General features: G+C 41.8%; 1 protein-coding gene across 26 annotated transcripts in view; it reads left to right on the top strand.

Annotated features, from left to right (window-relative positions):
• The window catches only part of SVIL (supervillin), a 196,345-nt gene that overhangs the window by 125,909 nt on the left and 45,711 nt on the right, over positions 1 to 24,725 (top strand). For 24 of the 26 annotated variants that reach the window (XM_061586465.1, XM_061586466.1, XM_061586468.1 and 21 more), the window contains 6 exons: positions 482 to 621; positions 1,282 to 1,377; positions 4,642 to 4,894; positions 9,741 to 10,314; positions 14,105 to 14,300; positions 18,277 to 18,412. In XM_061586465.1, coding sequence (XP_061442449.1) covers positions 482 to 621; positions 1,282 to 1,377; positions 4,642 to 4,894; positions 9,741 to 10,314; positions 14,105 to 14,300; positions 18,277 to 18,412 — 1,395 coding nt within the window. The remainder of the gene's footprint in view (positions 1 to 481; positions 622 to 1,281; positions 1,378 to 4,641; positions 4,895 to 9,740; positions 10,315 to 14,104; positions 14,301 to 18,276; positions 18,413 to 24,725) is intronic. The other 2 variants (XM_061586457.1, XM_061586475.1) reach the window with 1 other exon arrangement.

A 24,725-nucleotide genomic window follows, 5' to 3' on the forward strand; every position in this document is an offset into this window, starting at 1 on the left:
GGTATTAGCTGTTCGTCCCAATTTTGTATCATGCAAATTTGATAAGTGTTCCCTGCACCTCCTCATTCACGTCATTAATAAAAATGTTGAAGAGCACTGGGTTCACAATCAAGCTCTGCAGTACCCCGGTCATCACCTCCCCCCAGTTTGAGAAGGAACCATTGATAAGCACTCTTTGAGTATGATTCTGTAGTCAAGCGTGGATCCACCTGATAGTTGTTCCATCCAGCCCACATTTAGCTAGCTTGCTAATCAGAATATCATGGGGCACTTTGTCAAAAGCTTTGCTGAATTCGAGATATATTACGTCCACAGCATTCCCACAGTCTACCAGGGAGGTTACCCGATCAAAAAATGAGATAAGATTAGCCAGGCAAGATTTGTTCTTGATAAATCCTTGTTGGCTTCTCGTAAACACTGCATTGATTAAGTAGTCTGCCTTTCTTTTAACCTGTTGGTTCTGGTGTGCATCTGGTTCTAGGAAATGGAAAAGTCATTTGATGGGAAAAGTATTCCAAAGCCACATTCAAGAAATTCTGCTGTGGAAAGAAGGTTAAGGCGAATGCAGGATAGATCACGCACACAGCCCATTACAACCGAAGAAGTAGTCATTGCAGCTACGTAAGTCTTGAAAATGTGTTTTCAAGACTAGTTTTTTCTATTCATGAAGTACATATGGCTTGATAATTAAGGAAGGGCTTGTTGCTAAGGGATAACTTAAAAATACGTTGTAGTGGAGGGAACAGGTAGATTGCTTCCTTTGGAGACGGGATATGTAGCAATGCAAACTGCACAAACTATAATATTATGAAGTAATAGACGAAGGATGGTAAGGGTGGAATTAATTTCAGTTCTGGCTTACAAGCCCAAGTGAAACAGATTTTTGCCTTGAGGAGCTGTGAGTAACCAGGTTACAGTATCTACTAGAATTGTGGGAGCCGTGTAGAGTTGTGTCTCCTCATAATAATTCATATCTTGTGTTTTTGTACATCTTGAAACTTTCCTGCAAAGCACAATTATTGCTATCCTGCAGCCAAGATTTTAAAAAATAATATGAAAATGAAGTTGATTAAGTTTTATGGAAAACTAGCATGTCTTTGAGCATCTTCTTTTAAATATATTTCAGGCTTAGCAATGCAATTCCATAGAAAGATTGTCAAGTATCTTTAAACGGGGAAATTGCTGTTGGTCTGTTTTGTGTAGTTAACGCTATATGCTTTTCTTAATGCTGTTCTCTTCTCTCTCTTGTGAATTTTTCCTTCCTTTGACTATTTTTTAAAGTGAACCTACCCCTGCCTCATGTACTGTGAATACCCATACAATAGTGGCAAGAATACCTAATCCCACTGTAGTTAAGAGCACTGTGCATCCTACCAGGTACTGGGGGAGACAACTTGCATGTTACAGGGAACACAAGGGTCATTGCTAGCATATGCATCTATCAAAGCAAGTGTCTAAGAGTTCCAAGCAATTTGATGGAACTTTTACAAATGTTTTTCTTTATTGTCTGCTTTCTGTGTTTAACTGATAGAGTAATAAACTTCTTTGCTTGTTGAGTGTTTGATTCAGGAGCTTTCCAGTTAGGCACAATGACTTTTTTTAGAGGGGCTATTTAAATACAGAAGAGATAAATTTTGCATGTTAAAAACCTAAGCAAAGCCAATTGTTGAGTCTCAAAGGAAATTGAAAAAGCCAGGTGTTTTCTGATATCTTAACTTGCACCCCCTCTCTTTCTCTCCAACTTCCAACAACTTGCCAAATTAATGGGAGGATGAGAAATTGCACCACCTATGGGTGGAAGCACAAATTCTTTTGCTTGCTTCTATTGCATTTAGCTCACCTAACATCTCTAATATTTAAAGATAAGAGATGCAGAAGTTAGTATTGGAAAATAACACTGTAGAAAAATCGTAAGAGATTTATGGCTTCTTAAAGGCTAACAATTTTATTGTGGCTTCTCCTTTTGTTAACCACAGCCTACTTTGTCAGATATTAGTCCTTAAGCTGACAGAGGACACTTAGTTGTATTAATTGGTTTTGGTTATGTTTTCACTACAGCCAGCCAATATGGCTTATCCTTCGGGATAAGTAAATCAAGGAACCACAGTACTCCAGAACTTTCCAGCTATATTCCATTTATATTGGATATTCGCATGTTTTTGTGACTTTCACAATGTAGATGAGTTGTGCTCAAATGTCTTCCCCTTTTCTGTTTCTGTAGAGTGGTTTTCAAGCCCTCTGTATATTTCCTGGCCTCTTTCCTCTCTTGGGAACTGACAAGGTGCTGTGCCTTCTAGCCCAAGAGGAAAGAGGTAATGGATTTGGTGAAGCCAAACAAGAAGGGTACACAGGTTGATGGTGAGACAGCAATCTTGCCATGGTATCACTATAATCCTCCCTGTCACATCTGTCAAACTCCTTACAACATACTTTGTCTTCTAAACAGGGACCAGGCAAAGTTACTGGGAATATCTCCTGGGGCCTCCAAGCTCCTATTTCTGGCCACATGGGCATGTGGAACATAGGAACATATATAGTAAGCTGCCCTTATATACTGAGCTAGGCCGTTGATCCATCTAGCTCAGTATTCTCTACACTGACTGGCAGTAGCTCTCTGGGAATGCCAGGAACTGAACCTGGGACCTTCTACATGCAAAGCATGTGTTCTACCAATTAGCTGTGAGCCTCCCCCAAAGTGTGAGCAGCTCCACATCAATTCTTCCCAGTGTATCCTCTATACAGGAAGCCCAGAACTAACACAATGAATGTAGATTTGTAGACGATGCAGAGAGAGACAGAAAAAAGCCCCCACAATATAAGGGTGTCATTGCTGCTTGCTTTGCCCGCTGAATATATGATTAGTAAAGAAGCTTATGCATGCAGAGCTCAGTGTAGTCCTTATGGAACTGCTGGCTCCACCATGTCTGCTACTTCAAACTCAATCCTAACAAGACTGAGATGCTGTTGGTGGGAGGGCCCTCTGCCCAGATGGTTGACGTTCGACCTGCCCTAGATGGGGTTACACTCCCCCTAAAGGAGCAGGTACGTAGTTTGGGGGTCTTATTAGATCCGCTCCTGTCACTTGAGGCTCAGGTAGCCTCGGTGGCACGGAATGCATTCTACCAGCTTCGGCTGGTAGCCCAACTACGACCCTATCTGGACAGGGAGAATCTCGCCTCAGTTATCCATGCTATGGTAACTTCTAGATTGGACTACTGTAATGCACTCTACGTGGGGCTACCTGTGAAGACGGTTCGGAAACTTCAGCTAGTGCAAAATGCTGCGGCCAGAGTTCTCACTGGGACAAAGAAATTTGACCATATAACACCTGTCCTGGCGCAGCTGCACTGGCTACCGATATGTTTCCGGGCCAGATTCAAAGTGTTGGTTCTTACCTATAAAGCCCTAAACGGCATCGGACCGCAATACCTGGTGGAACGCCTCTCTCGCTATGTACCTACCCGTTCACTACGCTCGACGTCGAAGGCCCTTCTCCGGGTCCCAACTCATAAAGAGGCCCGGAGATCAACAACTAGATCTAGGGCCTTCTCGGTGGTGGCCCCCGAACTATGGAATGCCCTCCCAGACGAGATACGCCTGGCGCCTTCTTTGTTATCTTTTCGGCGCCAGGTAAAAACCTACCTTTTCGCCCAGGCTTTTTAAACATTTTAAATTTAATTTTAAACCTAATATGGATTTTAATTTATAAACTCATGGCAATTCTATTTCGGATTTTTATCATGTTATATTTTTCACACTTGCTCATATTTTAATTGTGATTTTATTTGTTGTACACCGCCCTGAGAGCTTTCTGCTATAGGGCAGTCTAGAAATGTAATAAAATAAAATAAAAAAATAAATAAATTCCTGTGTGGATTGGCATTGCTGTATTACGATGAATATGTCCTGTTACTCTTTTGTGATTGGCAAAAGTTAAACAAGGCAGGAGGTAAATTTACTCCTTCACATCCAGTATTCTTCCTTCCCCATAAATTAGGAAAGATCCTATGGGCAGAGAAGGGAAGTCAAGATAACAAGCCCCTAATAAGAGAGAAGGGCATTCTGCAGGTGCTTGGACATCCTCCTCCCACGTGTGACTTCTTTGATTCACTGTGGAAGTGAATGTGGAATACAGTATATACACAGTGGTACATGTGATGTGGAGATCATATGCAGTGAATAAGATCCCCACTTAAATTTTGTGTGAGCATGCATTTCGTGATTAGGTCAGGGTGGAAAACACCAGGCCCCCAGCAGTGTAGGCTGTGCATCTAGTCTTGTGCTTCTGTGCTGCTGCATCCTCATGTAGGGCAGTGTTGATGCCATGCTTGAGACTTGACAACTTTTGATGCCAAGGTGACTCTTTCAGGGCAGCATATGTTGTTCTGCAAATACTGTCATTGGAAGAGCATGTATAAACCATAGCAAATGCTATTTCTTGCTAGCAGCTCTTCAGTCAGGATTGATAAAGGTGATCCAACTACCTGTAGCCAAATTGCCAACACTTTTCTAGCTTTTTTATGCTTTGTCTGAAGCTTTCTTAATTTCCATCCCCCTGCCACTTTCCTCTGTATGTCTAAACCTACGAAACTGCCAACTGCTTAGCAACACTAAATACTAATTCTCAGTTCCACTTTTAAGGCTGCAGGCATCTGCCCACCAAAAGACATCCGCTAAAGAAGAAATAAAAGAAGCCAAAGAAGCCCTTCAGCAAGATCAGTCTGAGGAACCGGACTCCTCCACCCTGAGCTTGGCAGAAAAGATGGCCTTATTTAACAAATTATCTCAGCCAATAACGAAGGTAGTCTCTACAAGGAAGAGAGGGGATATTAGACAAAGAAGATCAAAAGCTCGTTATCAAACTCAGCCTGTCACACTTGGAGAAGTTGAGCAGGTAGATATACAGAATATTTTCTTACAGCTGTCCAGTCCTAGGTGTATTAGATGTTCAGCATGCTATGTTCAATGAGGCTCAGACCCCAAGTAAGCTTGCGTAGGATGGTGGCCCAAGAGCACACAGTGCTCTTTGCTATTAGTATAGCTGTGGGATGACTGTCACAGCATGCACAGACAAAGGTTTCCCAATAAGCAGACTCCCAGAACCCACAAAACACATCTGTCTAACTCTACAATTTTTCTGTTAGTAGAAAATCTATTTTATATTCTGAAGGGAAAATAATTGTTAGAAAATTTTTAGGACAAAGAAGGCTTTTGCTTTTGTTTTCCAGAGAGAGAGAGAGAGAGAGTAAAACCTGAACTCTGTCTTTACTATTTGAGATGCACTTGATATTTGAATGCCAGTTCCAAGCTTTTATCATTGCACTTAGTATGATTTTTGGTTCCTACTTTGGGTAATCATTTAAAGGCAGATTTCCTTTGCCAGTTTTAGTAATAAGAGAGCATGCTACCAGTAGGATCCAACTGATAAACAAAACCATGCTCAAAATGTCTGAAAGGCCCATCTTTACTGATGTCTTATGCTCTGTAAAGCACTGTTTGTGCTACATAAATAGTAATTTACTGAAGGTAGCATCTCTAGAGCAGTATTAATTTAGCCATGGGGAAAAATGTTACTCTCTAGGAAGAGATACCAGCTAACAATAGGTTTAACACTGCTGCTGTTGGACTGGGCAGCACTACTTATGCAGATCCTGTTATTTTGCCTGTACTGGCTCAACATAAAGTGACTATGTGGGTGTTGGGCATTGATTCAGCTTGCCTAGTTTGCAATATTCCCACTATGTGAGACAACAGTCAAAAAGAGGACATTTGAAATGCTCACACAAGTGATTGGACTATTCTTGGGTGAGCTCTAGAATCTGAATTTGTAAGGTTAAATTTGTTGAAGACCGCACTTGTTTCCTTAACTGTTCCCCCCCCCCGAAGTTTGCATTGCTTTAATGAGGTGAAATTTTCAACTCTGCAACTCTTTAATGCTATGAAATGGAAGGTCCAGAAAAGAATCAAAAATATATTTCTCCTTAAAACATTTCTGTTCCAGAAATGGGACCTCCAGGGTACCTCATGATCATAGTAAAAATGCTAATCAGTAAAAATAATACTAAATCCAATGAAAGAAACAATATATGCAGCATCAAAGAAACCCAACAATAACAAAATTCCCTACAAACTAAATAAAAGCAGCATTTTAGCATAGTGTCATTGGAAAATAACTGTTTTTCACTTTCCTGTAGAAAGCAAAGACAGAGGTTCCAAGGGCAAACATGTGTTCAGAGCCCAGGTGCTGCCACTGTTGAGGCTTTCTCCCATGCTCAGCTATATCACCTCTTTTGGGGTCAGGAATCAGGGAAGGGCCTCCTCATCAATCAAAGTGTGTCGATAGGCTCATCTGGAAGAAGGCAGTCAGTCCTTTTGATATCCTGCTTCCAGACTGTTTAGGGCTTTAAACCAACACTTTGAACTGGACCTTGAGAAACATATCATAAGCCAGCAAAGATGCATTGGTGCAACGTGATCATAAAACTGGTCTTTTGCCAGCAGCCTAGCTGGTTTGTTCTCCACCAACTAAAGTTTCCAGACACTTTGAAGCTAGCCCCAAATAGAGCATGTTACAGTGTAATCTAATATAGATGTAAACAAGGTGTGTGTAACTGTGAAGATCTGCCTTCTCCAGGACACTAGCCTAAGCTAGCCAAAAACACTCCCAGCCACATCTGCCACTTCTCTGTCTAGGAGTAACACTGGGTCTTGATCTCCCCAAGCTACACACCTGCTCCTTAATTATAAAGTTGTTTACTGGATAGTGAACATTCCCCAATGGGTTTGGACACAAACATAGAGAAGATTATTTCCATATTGCAAGCTTAAGCAATGAAACCTGCCTGCTGCCTGAGTAAAAAATAGCATTACAAATAGAGGGAAATATTAGCTGTGAGGTTGCTCATAGCTTTAATGTTAATACTGCTTCTTTCATATTTAAGAGTTGCATGTATACAGATATTCACCCACCCATGTTCAGTTTTATTATACTAGTCTGCAGTGTTGAAAATTGTATTAGTAGCAGGATTCTTTAACCTTTTACATTTGATATATTATTTCTCTAGTGGGTGATGTGCTGGTGCCTTCATGATCGTGTAATTCTAGTCATATTGTTGTTGTTGTTGTTGTTGTTATATCCTTCCCTTCTTCCCAGTAGGAGCCCAGGGCAGCAAACAAAAACACTCTAAAACATCATAAAAACAGACTTTAAAATATATTAAAACAAAACATCTTTAAAAACATCTTTTTTAAAAAAACTTTAAAAACGTATTTAAAAGCAGTTCCAACACAGACGCAGACTAGGTCTCTACTTAAAAGGCTTGTTGAAAGAGGAAGGTCTTCAGTAGGTGTTGAAAAGATAACAGAGATGGTGCCTGTCTAATATTTAAGGGGAGGGAATTCCAAAGGGTAGGTACCACAACACTAAAGGTCCATTTCCTCTGTTGTGCAGATGGTATCTGCAGAAGGCCCTTAACTGCAGAGTGCAGTGATTGACTGGGTATATAAGGAGTAAGACGGTCTTTCAAGTATCCTGGTCCCAAGCTGCATAGGGCTTTGTACACCAAACCAGCACCTTGAACTTAGCCCAGTAGCTAATAGGTACAGTGCAATTCATTCAGCAATGGGGTGACATGTTGGCGATACCTTGTCCCAGTGAGCAGTCTCACTGCCACATGTTGCACCAGCTGCAGCTTCCAGTCCAACCTCAAGGGTAGCACCACATAGAGCGCATTATAGTAATCCAGCCTGGAGGTTACCAGTGCATGGACAACAGTGGTCAGGCTATCCTGGTCCAGAAACGGCTGAAGCTGGTATAAGACACTCCTAGCCACCGAGGTCACCTGGGCCTCTAGTGACAAAGATGGATCCAGGAGCACCCCCAGACTACGGACCTGCTCTTTCAAAGCAGGCAACTGACCAATTATCCAAACTCAGGAACCACCAGCCCACAGAGCCTCCATCTTGCTAGATTCAGACTCAGTTTATTGGCCCTCATCCAGCCCACCATTGAGTCCAGGCAGCGGTCCAGGGCTTGCGCGGCCTCTCCTGATTCAGATATTACAGAGAAACAGAGCTGGGTATCATCAGCATACTGCTGACACCTTGCCCCAAATCTCCTGATGACCACTCCCATGGGCTTCATATAGATGTTAAACAGCATAGGGGACATGATGGTATCCTGTGCTATGGGGCTGAAAGACAAACACCCACTGCTATTCTCTGAAGTCGGCCCAGCCTCATAGCATGTCTTTCACCACTTGTGCTCTAGCCGTCGTCCAGCCTGTTTCATTGCCCCTAGCTCACTGGTGTATCAAGGTGAGCTAAGTGGGCTCCACAGTGCCAGAGAGGGCACTCAGGGGCAACTGTGTTGATAGCTATCCAATGCGCCTCGCTGTTCCACAGAGTGACAAGGGCTTCAACAGGGTCAGCTGCTCTATCTCCTGGGAACTTCTCCAAGGGCATTCAGGAATCCTACGGATTCCATTAGTCACCAGGGGCAGACCATCTTAATCTGTCCACCACCCCTGCAGGGGAGGATCAGAGCTGTAAGTCTAAACTTCATCAGGAAGTGATCTGACCATGACAATGTGGGTGACTTCCAGAGATGGAAGTTCAGTAGACCACAGCAACGTCTCTCTCCCCGCCCCTGCAATCTGTGCTGGTGTTGCACCAAGTATCCAGGTGGGCAAAGCTGGGTCAGATCAACTCCTCCCAGGTCACCCACCCAGGTCTCAGAATGCACACCGAATTGGCACCTTCATCCATTTCTTTGAGGGTAAATGTAATATGTTCTGTTTTAACAAATTTAATCCTTCAGCAGGAAGGGAGGGGGGAATGTGTACATTCCATAAATTGTATCTAAAAGGCTTAGAACCAAGCAGCAAGTCACGCCCATGGGTGAACTGTAGAAATGGAGTGTGAAGGAAGTACCCCCCCAAAAATGTAAAATGTACTGCCTTCAAGTCGATTCCGATTTATGGCGACCCTATGAATAGGGTTTTCATGAGGCTGAGAGGCAGTGACTCCCAAAAGGAGGCATTCATAAAATATTTTTTGCAAAATATGTTATCAAAAACCATTTTATTATAGATTTATCCTTCCAAGTTTTTCAGTACAGCATAAATCACTCTCTCTCTCACTCTCACTCTCTCACTCTCTCACTCTCACTCTCTCACTCTCTCTCCCTCTCTCTCCCTCTCTCTCCCTCTCTCTCTCTCTCTCTCTCTCTCTCTCTCTCTCTCTCTCTCTCTCTCTCTCTCTCTCTCTCTCTCTCTCTCTCTCTCTCTCTTTTCTTACCCTGTAAGGTAGTTGCAATGAGAGAGTTGAACTGAAGACACCCAGTGAGCTTCATGGCTGAGTGGCAATTTATATCTGGATCTCCCTAGTATCTGCTCCAACCCTCTAAGCGCTACACCGCACTAGCTTGTATCCCATGAGACAATATTTTGTGATATGTTAGTGAGGAAGAGTTGTTTGTGAAAATGTACTGATCTACTGGTGTGAAAGGATACATTTTCTGACATTTGCCTTTGGATTCTAAAACCAGCATCAGAAAATACGGAATGCTGGTGGAGGGAGGGGATCACCTCTGTTTGTTTTCACTGATCCTATGAAACTTGGACCTTCTTTGTGTGAACCAACCCTATTTCAACATCTGAAGAGATATGATAACTGAATTGCTGGCTATTAAGCTTGTGCTTGTGAATTATCAGTTTTAAGTCTCTTATGTTGCTCCACAGATACAGAGTGACAGTGGGAAGATTGCCCCTTTGTCCCCCACTATTGTAACATCAGTGTCAACCATGGTGTCTGCTTTGTCGCCGGTGTATAGTAAGGATCTGCGTGTGAAGGCAGCAGAAGACGAGGTGGTGAATGAGATTGGTAAAACAGATTTGAGATGCCACTCTTCAGCGGATAGTGCGGATACTTCATTAAAAAACATCCTGAAAACAGAACGGTGGCAGCCTTTGGTGGAATTGAGAGAGAGCAACTGGCCGTCAAGGGAGCCTGAAGAGGCAGAGCCCCAGGGATTCATAAAACGTGAAGAGAATGGCATGAGAAAGCCCAGCTCCTTTGAGGAAGAGCCCCCACATCCTGTTCCTGATAAAACGGAGGACTACAACAAAGAGACAAAATACGCCTTCCCAAGAAAGAGCAGCATGGAATTGTTTAGTCCACACCCCCTTTGTCAGCCTCCAGAACAAAAGGAATTTCTCAGCGACATCCTGAAGGATAAACGAGAAGTCAAAGGCCGGTCCTTTGAGGAAAAGATGGAGTGTGAAGGAATTGTGACAAGATCAACCCTGCAGAAAGGTAAACACCTCAGTTCATGCTGCCACCTGATTTAAAGACATCTTAGGCTGCAATCCAATGCCTACTCAGATGTAAGCTCCATTGGGTTCAATGGGACTTCCTCTCAGGTAAATGTGTATTGGATTGCAGCCTTTGTCTGTTTGTTATGAGTTTTTAAAATCAGTTAATTAAAGGTTGAGATTGCATAAATTTGTATATGAATTAGACAGTTATTAAGGAGGAAAAAACAACAACTGGATTTACATGTGTCCCTAACAAGCTCCATCTTAAGAAGTATTCCCTCCTGTGTGGGGGAAGAGGAGGAAGAATGCCTCATCTGTTGCTCACTGGGGTTTTTTGTAAGTACTTGTATTAAAAATTATTAACTTCTTTAATTGCCTGATTAAAGGGGCAACCTTTTAAGCCTGTTGATTGGTTAATTGACAAAACGTTGCTGTGTTCGTCTCACTGGGCTGTTTTGGACATAATACTAAACCATAGTTCAATGTTGTCAGAATGAACCTAGCCTTCCCCAGTCTCACTCATTCCTGTCCCACTTCATCTGGCACGGCTGCAAGGACCACTTCAAAAACTTACACTTTCATTTTTTATAATTAGCTATAATTTGTTGTGCTGTCCAAATCCAAAGAAACTAAGGTTAATCTCACTAAGCAAGTTGTCATGGGTATATCCACTGTGGTGTTGGAAAATCCGAGGATGGTGGTTCTGATTTCAGCATTCACATTGAGTCTTCCCTCAGGCCAGCTATGAACTTTATAGGCTCCATAAGAACTATGGGGCTATCTCAAATTGTCTTGTGACAATGAGGTCTAGAGATAGAGGGATAATAAAATAACCCTCTCATCTTGGCTGTTCTATTTTCCAGTGGTAATTTCTTTCAGTGACAGTAACCTCCCCCACACACACACGGGTTGGAAATTGATTAAGATGGTCCCAGTGACTTATGAAATCTGATGGATTCCTGAATGCTCTTGGGGGTTTTCTGGTATATAGAGCAGCCAATTCTGTTGAGGCCATAACCTCATTCTGGAGTGGCAAACTCGTACTGTTCTGTGGTATACTAGACAGCTGTGGGCAATTTAAAAAACTGGACAATGGCTAGAGCATAGTGTATGACTTGCTGTGAAGATGACCATGCCTATTGTGTGGTGGTGAAGGCTGTCAAGAAGGCATGCTTTTCAGCCTCCATTGCATCGTGAAGTAAGCATCCAGCAGAACTTTTCCGGGTAGTTCGGAAACTGACATCCGATTTAACTCATGGAGCTTTACACCCCATGGAGGCCTGTTGGACAAATTTGCAAGGCATTTTGAGAATAAAATCATTCATCCCTGTGATGACTTGGACCCCATTGTTATAACAGGTCCTTGAAAGGGTCCAGTGCACTATCTGATAAGATCATTTTCAGGTTTTGAGTCCTAGGGATGTGGACAAGGAGCTTACATCTGTTCAGCTGATTATTTGCTCTATTGACATTTGCCTTTCATGGCTGATTTGAACTAGCCAGGGATGGCGGAGGGTGCACATTGACCAGGTGGGTCTAGGGTATGGTATTGGAGTTATTGCATGAGGGGGCACTGCTAATAGCTTTGAAAGAGGTGGTAGAATAGCTCTTGCTTCAAAAATCCACCCTGAACAATGACTTTTTTTATAACTCCCACCTGGTTACAAATACACCATTTCTGGGCAAGATGTTTGAGAGGTGAGGGCTGCCTATGGGCAACTGTAGTTGGTCACTATGAGAAAAAATGTGCTGGACTAGATAGGCCTTTGGCCTGATGCAGCACAACTTTTCATATGTTGTTAGGATGCTGGGTAGCCCAGCACACACACACTAGATCTATTTCAATCTGTATTCAGGCCTAGTTTTGGAAATGAATCAGTCTTGGTTGCTCTGATACATGACCTTTAACTGGAGAGAGACAAAGGGAGTGTGACCCTGTTACTCTTGATGAATCTCTCCATAGCTTTCGATACCATTAATTGTGGTATCTTTCTGGAGCAGCCCACTGAGATGGGAGTTGGGGCCACTGTGTTGCGATGCAAGGCAGATATCCCTGGGTGACTGCACCTTAGCTTCCTGTTACAGGGTGCCACAAGAGAGTATGCTAATGCTATTTAACATCAATATGAAGCCATTGGGAGCATTCATTAGGAGATTTGGAGGACAGTGCCAGCAATATAGCTAATGATGCCCAGCTCTATTTCTCTGTTGAATCTGATTCAGATGAGGCCATGCTGGTCCCAAATGAGTGCCTAGATGTAGTAATAGACTGGATCAGGGCCAGTACACTGACATTTAATCCTGGCAAGACAGAAATCCTACAGGTGGGTGGTTCCTGGGTCCAGGAGTTGGTAATGTGCCTCTTCTGGATGGGGTTGTACTCCACTAAAGCAGGGGACCTTTTTGATCTAGCAGGCTAGATCTTTATCTCCCTCACCCCAGCAGACCAACAGATGGCAGCCCCCTACCTATGGAATCACCTCCCCTCAGGGCTTTGACAAGCACCAGTAGTGATGATTATTTTGTTTTTGTTAAAAACATACCTGTGTGCTCAGGCCTTTACAGATGTCATCAATTTGTGGTATCTTTGGGTTGTCAGTTGCATTTTATTTATATTATTACAGTTTCCCTGATTTGTCATGTTATTGTTTTATCATTTTAATTTGTACACTGCCTTGTTACTGACTGAAATAAGCAAAATATAAATACTTTTATAAATAAAACTATAGTTAGTAGAAACAAGCCAATTTCAAGCCATAGTTTATGACGTTGTCTTGTTTTCACTAAGCATAGTTAAGGTCAGTGCTTATTTGGTAAAAAAAAATGAGGTGCCAGTACTCATATCTTGATAAAAGTAGCATGGGAGCCAGCACAAAAAGAGGTCATTCTGTACTGGTGAATACTGTCGCAAAAAAGTCTTGGTTAAAGTTAATCACAGTTTAGGATTTGGATGACACCTTAAACTGGGGTTTATATAAAATGGAAGTAGACATTTGCTCCAAGATGCAACAAAGGCAGGAGCCTTTGTATGAGTGTGCTCACTTGAGTCCTTTGCCTAGAGCAGGGGATAACATAGTCTCTGGAAATGTGCTCCTTGGGAAGGTTGAGAATGCAAAATCTTTCTTCATTGCCTCTTTCTCCACCATGCTCTTTCGCAGAACTGGGAATTGATGCAAGAGACATATTAGCATTCTAACTGCATCATTGGGACCAAATATCCTGGCACACTACATTAACAACTAGAAGTACCCTTTTTTCCAAGCCCTGTGCCTGCATGTGTACAATATTAAGCTTCTGGCATCTCAGGAAACATCTGAGAAACCTACCATCCGATGTTATTGCATTGGAGAACTATGAGAACTCAAAGGAACGTAAGGAAGCTGCCTTTACACAGTCAGATTATTGGTCAGTTGAGCTCAGAATTGTCTACACTGACAGGGATCTCTCCCAGCCCTACCTGGAGATGCTGGGGATTGAACCTGGAATCTTTTGCATGCGGAGCTCCACAGCTGAGGTATAGCCCTTCCCCAAACTCCTCTCCTGAATACCTGACTCTTGATTAGTTCTTCAAACCACAGAATGTTAGCATTACCTAGGATGACACTGTAATTTTGTAAAGCATGAAAAAAAAATCCATTGTTGTGAGGGAAAGCACCTAAAGTGTAGCCTAGAGTAGTATAATTAATTACACAAAACAAAAAAGTTACATATCAATTTGAGTGATGTGTCACGCAGGATATTTTTTTCTTTTTGTATTTAAGCACTAATTCTGAACTTTCCTCCCTCAGAGCATGATGAGCCAATTTCAGAACTTGTGGGAACTGTAGCAACAAAGAGTTTTTCTCAGTCCACGGCTATGGTATCTTGTCAGCAGCAGGAAACCTCTGAGCTGTTAGAAGGAAAACTAGACTACAGGGAGAGCAAAGCCCAACTTAGGGAGGACACCCTTGACACATCCAACAAAACGATGTCAATTAAAGAAAGGTAAATAAACTCTTCTTCCTTCCTTAGCTGTTTTTCCTCTTCTTTTATATTGAAAAAAAAAAGGATTGCCTTCAAGTCGATCCCAACTTATGGCGACCCTATGAATAGGGTTTTCATGGTATTCAGAGGGGGTTCACCATTGCCTTCCTCTGAGGCTAAGAGGCAGTGACTGGCCCAAGGTCACCCAGTGAGCTTCATGGCTGTGTGGGGATTCAAACCCTGGTCTCCCGGGTCGTAGTCCACCACCTTAACCACTACACCACACTGGCTCTCACTCTTTTATATTAGAAGTGTTTAATGTGGTGATGTGAAAGTACTGTACATCTTAACCAATGTTTTGAAATACTGAAGTCTAAACCTAATTCTTATTACAAAGAAGAAAATTTAGTCTAAAAGCGAAGCTATAAAGTTGGCAATTGTTACAAGGAAGGTATCCATACAAATTTGGTAAATCAAGATTAAAGTTTAAAATGCAGCTGGATGAAGGTCTGAAATTACTTTCTCCATCTTCTGTTCGATCTCTGAACAAGTTGTTAGACTTTCAGAAGAGCTAATCAAACAATAGCTTCTTACAAGAATGTCTATGGGTACTCCATAATCAGAATGTAGTATTCAGCATTTTGAGGATTTCCACTCTTAAATACAGAAGTGTCTTTAATGGCTCTGGAAATTGGCATGAAAGTGTCTGGATACCTGGTTGAGGAGAGTTTTTTTGTCATGCGTAGTGAGCAAGTATTTTTTACAATCCATATACTATAAGTCACAATTCCACTTCTCCCAGGCTAAAATTTGAGTTGTCTTGGCACAATTTTATTTTGAAGCGCCTAATATATGCACAACACCTATGTCTTTTGGATGACATTCTCACAGAGATATGGCCTTTCCTCCAAGGTATATTAAATAATATATCAGTGGCCTGGTTTCCAGCATTGCCTATGAGTTTCCAGCAGGAATAGGTAACCTGAGGCCCTCCAAATGTTGCTGCACTGCAACTTCTTATCAGCTCCAGCCAGTGTAGCTAATGGATCTGGATGATGGAAGTTGTAGTCCAACATCTGGAAGGACAGAGGATCCCTATCCTGGGTTACAGAGTGCAACTAGATGGTACAGACCTCTCAATAACGTTCATAACACAGTTTTAGCTTGCGTACCAGTAAAAAGACTGGCTCTACATAATGTATTCCCTATCATATATTTGTTAGGGTTTTATTTTGAAAAGCAAGCCAACAGACATGCTAGTAATGTGTGCTGAGTTTAGGACTGGTCACCAGTACAATTTTTACCACTTTCATGTATTTGATGATAGAGAAATACTGCATAGTTACTTTCAAAATACGGAGGAGATGCCAGTGTTGCATGTAATCATCACAAAAGGTCCTTTAAGGAGTGGCATACTGCCCACTTGTCTGAGGAAGAAACTAAGAAGGAAAAAAAGATCAAGCAAGGATTAGACGGCACTTTTAACCCCCAATGTCAAGCTGCCACAGAACTTCTGGCTGTCCCCAGAGGCTGTTGAATAAGCACATCAATACATCAAAGAGAACAAAGCCCAGCTCTCCTGGCAGCAGGAGTGGAATTTCCTCTGCTGTGGCTTTTCCTGTCTTACTGCTTTTACACATGAGAATGAAGGATTACTTGGTACATATAGCTTAGACATTTCCCTAGGGAGAACTAAGGTCAGAGATCAGACCTCACTCAAGCGGGGTGGAGAAGTGGTAGCTGCTCTTATTCCAGCATCAGTGTGCATGGTGCTTCACACAGTAGCAAAAAGACAGATCCCTGCCCTAAGGTACATGCAATCGAAATTGCGATGTGGGGAGAGAATGATTTTGTACATCCAAACGGTTTAGTATATTGGCTATTGGAGTGGGGGAAAGTGTGTATATATTTTGACTAAAATATGGGTTGTGTTTTATAATTCACTTCTTTATTGATGTATTTTGAACTGTGAACTGAACCGAAAGTTCGCTTTCTAGGCTTTGTATCATTTTTATTGTTGGCTAGTATTTCATATTATTTGACTTTCAATATTACTGTTTTGTTTTTTGTATGATATCTGCTTAGGGTTTCCCTTTTGTAAGAGAAAGTACAGTACAAATAAGCAATGATGAGAAGGAATAATGTGGGGAAGCGCCATAGTTAAGTAGTAGAGCATCTGCCTTCCACGTAGAAGGTCCCTGGTTCAATCCCTGGCATCTCCAGGTAGACCTGGGAGAAATGCCCTGACTGAAACCCTGGAGAAACACTGCCAGCTGGTGTGGACAATACTATGAGCTAGGTGGACCAATGGTCTGACTCAGTATAAAGCAGCTTCCTATATTGCTATGTAAGCTGTGGAAGATGCCCAAGTTCTGTTGCATGTACTTTAGGCTTAGTTTCAGTAGTGGAAGAGGGGTAGAAGTAAGTAAAAAAACCTCACCAAAAAAAAGACTGAGTTTTGTTTTGGGGAGGGAGGGAGAGCATATCATGTAGGTCAGGGTTAGCTCTTCTAATGTTGTTGGATTCCAGCTCCCATCGGCCACAGTCAGCATGGCCAGTGGTCAGGCATGATGGGAGTTGTAGCTTCATAGCATCTGGAGTGCCACAGCTTCCCCATTCTTGATACAGATGTATGAGCTGAGGCAACATATTCTGCTACAAAAGTTAGCTGAGCATTTATTTATTTATTTAAGGTATTTACAAGCTGCTTCATATTCACTTGAAATAAAACTATAAAAACCATATATAATATGAAATCAAGTTTCAGCTGCTTACAGCCAGCAATTCCTGTCTGGCATCATACAGCATGGGCATTAATTTGTTATTTATTCCTTTTAGCTTGCTTTCTTTTCCCCTAGCCTGGTCAACAAAGCCATTGGTGGCTTTTAATGCCTCTTTGTTCCTTTCTTTTTTCTTTTGTGGCTGTTTACCTGGATCCAGGTATCTGCCCACAGGCCTTGCTGTGAGTACCCTGTATTCTGCCTTAAACTTTAATTTGATTTTTCCTCTAGATGGGCAGTGGCTCCTACACACAGAATGGTTATCTACTTGTTTATCGGTAGTCACACACATTTCAAAGCAATGTGCAAGGCAACACAGAAACTATTTGCAGATAAAAACAATACCAAGTATGGTAGAGTCCTATTCATGCAGCTGGGAAAGCTTGTTGAAACAAAAACGTCTTCAGCTGTATCCAGAAAGTGCAACTTGTGCATGCCTGTCATATCCCAACAGGGATGCTGTTCTACAAAACAGGGGCAGCCACACTGAAGGCCCTGTTCAGAGTGGAGCAAGCTTCTGATATCTTTGGAACTTGAAGGAGAAGCTCTCTGCAGGCCACAGTGACGTACTGGGTATATAAGGGATAAGGCAGTCTGGTCCTGATCTGAATAGGGCCTTATATGTTAGTACCAACACCTTGAATTTGGCCCAGTAGCAGATTGGCAGCCAGGGCAAATCCCGCAAGCAAGGTATTCTATGCTGGCAGTAGTTTGCCCCTCCAAGCAACCTAGCTAATGTGTTCTGAACCAGCTCCAGCCTCCACATCAACCTCAAGGGTGATCCCACATAGAGCACATTTCAGTAATCCAACCTTGAGGTTACCAGTGCATGGACAGCAGTAGTCGAGCTTCCCCGATCCAAGAATGGCCGTAGCTATCTTACCAACCACAGCTGGTAAAAGGTACTCCTAGCCACTGAGGACACCTGCACCTCCAGTGACAGAACTGAATCCAGGAGCACACTCAAATTATGCGCCTGCTCCTTCAGAGAGAGTGCGACCCTATCCAAGGCAGGCAGCTTATCAACTTCGCAAATCCTGGAACCACTCACCCACACACCCTCAGTCTTGCCAGGATTGTGCTCTACCGCAGAGCTACTGGCCACCCCCAAACTCGTTTGTTACTGCAACATGAAAGAACATAGAAAGCTGATCAGGAATATTCAGTATTGTTCAACATGGTGTATTTTTCTCTTTGCTACTTCCTCACGTTTTCAGGCTGGCACTTCTAAGGAAGAGTGGTGAAGAAGACTGGAAAAACAGGCTGAACAAAAAACAGCAGGAGTATGGCCGGGTGTCTGCCACTGAGCGTGGCCCTCAGCTGCCAGAGATGGAGCCGTTGTTTACAAAGAAGGTAAAGTTGCCCATATTTGGGGGAAGTATTCCACTTGAACACACTTCAGCACTCCAGATGCATCAGTATCAAGCTAAACTGGCATGCCTATCTTGAGGTAACACTTGTAGCATGGCATTTCACCATCAGCAGGGTTTGAACTTGACACGTAACAGCTCTGTCTCTCTTATGCACCGAGGAGGGTCAACTAAGATGTTTTCTTAGCTGAACAAAGACATTTTTCTGGCATTTTGACACAAGCCTTATGTCTAAATAGGAGAAGAGTAAACATGTACTTTGCAAAATAATTTAGGAATAAAATAACATAGGAATGTCTTGACTTCACCTCGTAGACTTCAGTCATAGTTCATTAGTTGTTGCTATAATGCACCTTTCCCCATCTTGGTGCCTCCAGTTGTTTTGGAGTACAGCTCTCGTAATCCATTAGCCAAAGATGGCTGGGGCTGATGGGAGTTGTAGTCCAAAACATCCGGAGGGCACCAGTTTGTGGAAGGCTGATCTAACATCAAGGAAGTTTTTTTTCTGTCTAAACAGAAGTTCTGTGGTTATTATGTTCAAAAGTGTTCCTGTTGAGGAGTTCTGAGAGAGTGAGGAGTTCAGTATGCCTGAAGATGACATGATTTTGTCTGTCTTGAGATTTAAGAGTTTTTAAAGCTTTTGTTTAAGTTCTTAGTCAGTTAACTATATAACTGTTTACATTTTTTAAGTAGCTTTATGGTTTCTTCCTAGGATTGTGGCAATACAGCTGTAGGCATTCATAAGATAGCCTGTTGGGCAGCCATGTTGGTCTGTTTTAGCAAAAACATGTCTCATGGCACTTTAAAGGCAAAAAGGTTCAATGTGGTATAAGCTTTATGGGACAAGTTTGCAAAAGCAATCTGATATTTTTATAGTTTCTGCAACCCTTAATGGATATTTAATTTACCAAACTAAAGTATCAAACCTATAATTAATCAGAATCATTAGTGAGAAAAGTGTGCCCTCAGCAGGTAAAATTCTAACACTCCTCAACAGCACTAGTAACCCAAAATTGTTCTTGAGAGGGGAACTTGTGGCCCTCCAGATGTTGTTAGACTAAAGCTCTCATCATCCCTGACCATTGGCCATGCTTGTTCTGGCTGATGGGAGTTGAAGTTTAGCAACATCTGGAGAGCCAGAGGTTCCTCACCCCTGTTCTATATGCTGTAGTATATAATTATACCGCCACGAGAGCGGCTGTATACTATAGCCAGCATGAATTTCTCATTCTGCAATGTTAAATTGAAAATACCCCCCATGCCATTCTGATGCTTCTCATAAGCTCATTTCAAAACAAAACCTTACAAAACTTATAGCCCTGAACTCAGAAACGCTTGCTTTACAAACCTCTAAATTTTCATAGCAATACACAAAACAGAGAGAATAGAGAGATCAAAGTCTAAAAAGAGAGAGAGAGAAACAGACCCCTTTGGGACTTTTTTGTCAGAGTTCTCATAATTGGTTGAAATTAATTAAAAAATCAGCCATGTTCACAGAGTACCAGTAATCCTTTTACTGACCTTGCCCCATACTTTGACCTTCACCATCTTCAGTTTAAAAGTTTAAAAAATGCCTGGCTGATTTTTAATTAATTTAAGAAAATTTACATTGAACTGAATGATAATGTCAGGCATGCTCAGTAAGAACCAACTGTCAGTGTTCTAAAAGCCAGACTCACAGCTGCTGGGCTTGGCTAATCAGGGGGCCACACCCACACCAGACCTTTATTTTTTAGATAGTCATGGCTTCCCCCAAAGAATCCTGGGAAGTGTAGTTTGTGAAGGGTGCTGGGAGGAGACTCCTATTCCACTGACAGAGCTCCAGTAACCAAACTGGTTTAACAGTCAGCCGCTCTGACTAAAGCTCTGTGAGGGGAACAGGGCATCTCCTAGCAACTCTCAGCACCCTTCACTAACTGCACATCCCAGGATTCTTTGGGAGAAGCTATGACTGTCTAAAGTGAAATAAAGGCCTGGTGTGGATGTAGCCAGGGACAGCTTTGGTTTAAATTTGGGTGGGAGGCTCTATGTGCCTGCTGTAGAATAAAAAGGAGGGGGAAACTCTGAAAAAGAATGATACTGTTCACAGTGTTTTCCTTTTGGAAAGGAAAGGGGCTTCCACTCTGCCCAGTGCCCACCCACCCAATCTCCTCTCCTCCCTCTCCTCTTCCCCTCCCTGCCCCTTCCCAAAGTCACTTTCACCTATCCTAAACATGATTGCACAGAAATAAATCCAGTTGAACTCAAAAAGTGTGCAAATGATCAAACCTGCCGTCCCTTCTCCTCCCTCCTGGTCCTTCCCTCCCCCTTCCTTTGCCCCTCCCTCCCCATCCCCTTCCAATCTCCTGTAAAGATGTAAAGCACCTAGATTTTATTAAGGTTACTAACAGCAATCCATTCATGGAACTCATAATATTCTTTTACCCTAATTAATTCTTCCCCTTTTTCTCTTCCCTTTTTGTTTGCATGATGTAAAATAGGGCTGCAAGCTTTAATTGATGATCAGTTAAAACTTTAGGCTGTAATCCAGTACAAGCTTACCTGGAAGTAAGTTCCATTGAACCCAATGGAGCTTACTTCTGAGTAGACATGTATTGGATTGCAGCCTTGGTTGGTTGAGTTTGAGCTTAAAATTAAGGACATTTTTTTTTAAAAAAAAATCTGCGTTGGCTTGGGTTAGTCAGTATAATTATAGAGCATGAAAAGAAAATGTTAAAGATATCCTTTTTCATCAAAACCAAGAATAGTAGCTTTTGTTAAGTAAGCTGTAATTCATCTTTAACTTTCTTTAGTATCTCAAAAAGAGTACTTATACAATACCATGCCTTTGATAATATTAAAGTTCATTTAAATTTAATTAAGTAATTAGAACAGTTGAAAGGCACATAGTTAATCAGTCAAAGATTATTTGGTCACTTGACCTACTGTGAATACATTCTCCTCTCAGCCTTTTTTGTTGTTATTCTAATCTTAAACTGACCAGATTCTTCTAAATTTTGCTGCTGAAATAAGTTCTCAGTTTCTATTAGTTACTTTAGTTGTTCCGTTTTTTAATTAATTTGTCTTAGATGGGGAGGTAAGCATTCATGTAATTTCAAGTGTGGCTTATCTGACTGAGCCAGCTCCTAACAGAGCCTCAATCAGAGCCAGGTGGTTTACAGCACAACCATATACATGCCTACTCAGAAGTCAGCCCCATTGCTTCCAATGCAACTTATTCCCAGTCCCAGCTAAGAGTGTATAAAATTGCAGCTTGAGTCAATTTATGGCAGACCACAATATCTCTTCTGTGTGCCACTTCTTTTAAATCATTCCATTTCAGATACTAAGTGGATTGTCTTGGCTTGATAAGACCAAAGGACTAAGTCCAGATCATAGCAGCCCTGGTAACTTGCTGGAGGAGTAGGCTTGCCATTTCTAAAATACAAAAAGTGGCAGCTGATGGCTCCATGTCAGCGGGGCAAGTGGAATCCATTCCTGATTTTAGTCTGAAATTTCTTCAGCACCTTGGACAGCTCCTAGAAAGTTCAGACTAAATCCGTGAGTGGATTTCACTGCCCACTGACATGGAGCCGTACCACTGAATATAATAAAATTTTATGTTCAAGAGAACCAGCCAGATGTCCAGCAGGAAACAATCAGAAGATTCGTATTAGCAATTTATCTCCAACAAAAAACAGATTTGCTATTAAATCTGATCCTGGGAGATGCCTTTAGCATATATCCATTCTGGTCCAGATACTTAAAAAACTTCCCAGTCCCAGAAAGCCAAACTCCAGACATATTGGCCAGTGCAGAATCTGGTGCTGAAACAAGTGCTTCATTGACAGAACAACAATAGCAGAAAGAAAATCCTTTTTGCTAGTACTGCACAAAGTTGTTGTTGCACAAGTTAATTTCAAAATAAAAACATCATTGGATATGCCAAACTTCATATACTCAACATAAGAGGTAAATGTCTGGGAGGCATTTCTTTTTCAAAGCCTCATAAAATTCAAGCTATCTCAACTGGAATGTCATCTCACTGCACTTTTGCTACCATTTGCCTTACATTCCAAATAACAGTTATTGGACAAACATGTAGTGTGGGAAAGAGTTGCATCTTCATTTTAAGACAGCTGGATTCAGCTCTTCAAAGGCCCTCTTGCATTGAGTACATGCAGTCTGGCACCCCTTTGATAATTTATAAATGGCTGTATCGTTTCTAGTGCTGATGAAAACTATACTGGCTGCTTAATCCTGAATCCTGCTCTGATGCTATGCAGATGTTTTATATTGAGAATTGTTCAGATAAACAGTACTAGGGATATTTTTGCTTCTATGAAAATTATATAACTATTGATCGACTGCTGGTGCATTCTGAAGCCTGTGGCTGACTTTTCTTGGTATGGCTTGCATGCACTTTTGTCTGTAACACGCAGCAGCAATCTGTAACTTTCCTAAATATAAATGGCACATTTGTAAGATTACACATCCATCAAATACCATAGGCCTGCAATGCTTTGTAGCCAAAGTATGGCTTCAGCCAACTGCTTAAGTGAGTTTAAGGCTCTTTGCCTCTCGATAAGACCTTCCAGTTTTTCAGGATTTAAGAACATTTCTGAAATGTTTAGATATGTTGAACTCTTTCAGCTGAATACCTAAAACATCAAGCCTGTTGACTTTTTTTTTAGTATTCCATAAAACAGTAATTATTTAGGGAATGAGGAATTTTAATACGTTAATGGCCTTAAAATTGAGAAGTTCTTTTAAATAAACATGTTTTACATGTAACTGAGATATACTGGGAAAAACAGTATGCTGAGTGTTGTGGTTTGTAATGCTTTCTCCATCATCATCACCACCACCCATAGAGGAAAACATTTTCACTATAAAATCATTTGCATACTTTTGAGGGAGATACATTGAGTGGAATATTATACCTTTTTACTGTGCATGCCAACTTCTTAGTTCCAAACATAGCTGTTAGTAGGCATATAGATAGGTCAGAGCCAATGTACATAGGAATCTACCTTATATTGAGTCTAACCATTGGTCCATCTAGGTCACTATTGTCCACACTGACGGGCAGCGGTTCTCCAAAATGTCAGGCAGGGGATCTCTCTCAGCCCTACCTGTAGATGCCGGGGGTTGAACCTGGGAGCTTCTGCATGTAAAGCAGATCTCCACTACTGAGCTGTGGCCTCCTGTAGGTGGAGCAGCAGGTGTTTCCTTGTGCAGTAGGTCTTCTCTTTCCTCTTCTGTTCCCTGCAGCCCCCCTTTACACCCCCAAAATATGCTCCAGAGAGTTGGGGAACACCCTGGAGCAAATTTTGGGATGTGAGAAAAGAAATCAAAAGTTTTGTGCAAATGAGCTCCATGACTGGATCTTACCAATTACTTTGTTTATTGGTTATATTTTGAGGCATAGTATTTGTAGCAACCTTTCCTGGATTAGAACATACTATACATTTTAATAAAATTGAGTTGTTTCCATGTTACCTTCTAAAACTTCCTCCTGTGTTTTGCACTCATATCTTTGTTCATATAACAATATAAGTACAGCCCTGCTGGATCAGACCAAATGCCAGTCAGTGGCCAGTCAAATGCCTGTGGGAAGCCCACAAGAGGGACACGTGTGCAACAGCACTCTCCTCTCAGAGGCCTGTTGCCTCCAGCACTGGAGGCTGCGCATAGCCATTATGGCTAGTAGCGATTGATAACTTTGCATTCCGTGAATTTGTCTAATCCCCTGTTAAAACTATCCAAGTTGGAAGCCATCACTACATCTTGTGACAGTGACTTCCACAGTTTAACCGTGTGCTGTGTGAAGGTTGTTTTTTTGTCTGTCCGGAATGTTCCAACATTTAGCTTCAATAGACGTTGTTGTATTTGATTCAGTATGCCGAAGTCTCCTAGACATGAATAAAATTGTAACTAAAGTTCATCTGTTTCATATCCCCTTTGCCTTTTTGGCTTGTTCTCCTTCCCTTGACTTTTTCATAATAATACAAGGGAAATGTTGAAATGTTCTCTGTTAGGTTGTCCCTTTACTGAAATGTACACTCTTCTTTCCTAGTCAGGTTTGAGTTCCAGATTATGAGCTCCATGTTATGCCACTGGAATATTAAATCAGCAAGAGGGGTTTGAAATACATTTCATGCCAACCAAGTGCTTACGCAAAAACGATGCTTTTTAATCTCCCACAGAGAGCTAAAAGTGATCTTTTAGGGCTGTAAAGAAAGGCATTTTGATTTAGGGCTATTCTTACATCAAGGATCAATACCCCAAATATCTATGGCAAATGCAGTGGGTCT

The sequence above is a fragment of the Rhineura floridana genome, chromosome 10, assembly GCF_030035675.1.
Source record: "Rhineura floridana isolate rRhiFlo1 chromosome 10, rRhiFlo1.hap2, whole genome shotgun sequence".
NCBI lineage: Eukaryota > Metazoa > Chordata > Lepidosauria > Squamata > Rhineuridae > Rhineura > Rhineura floridana.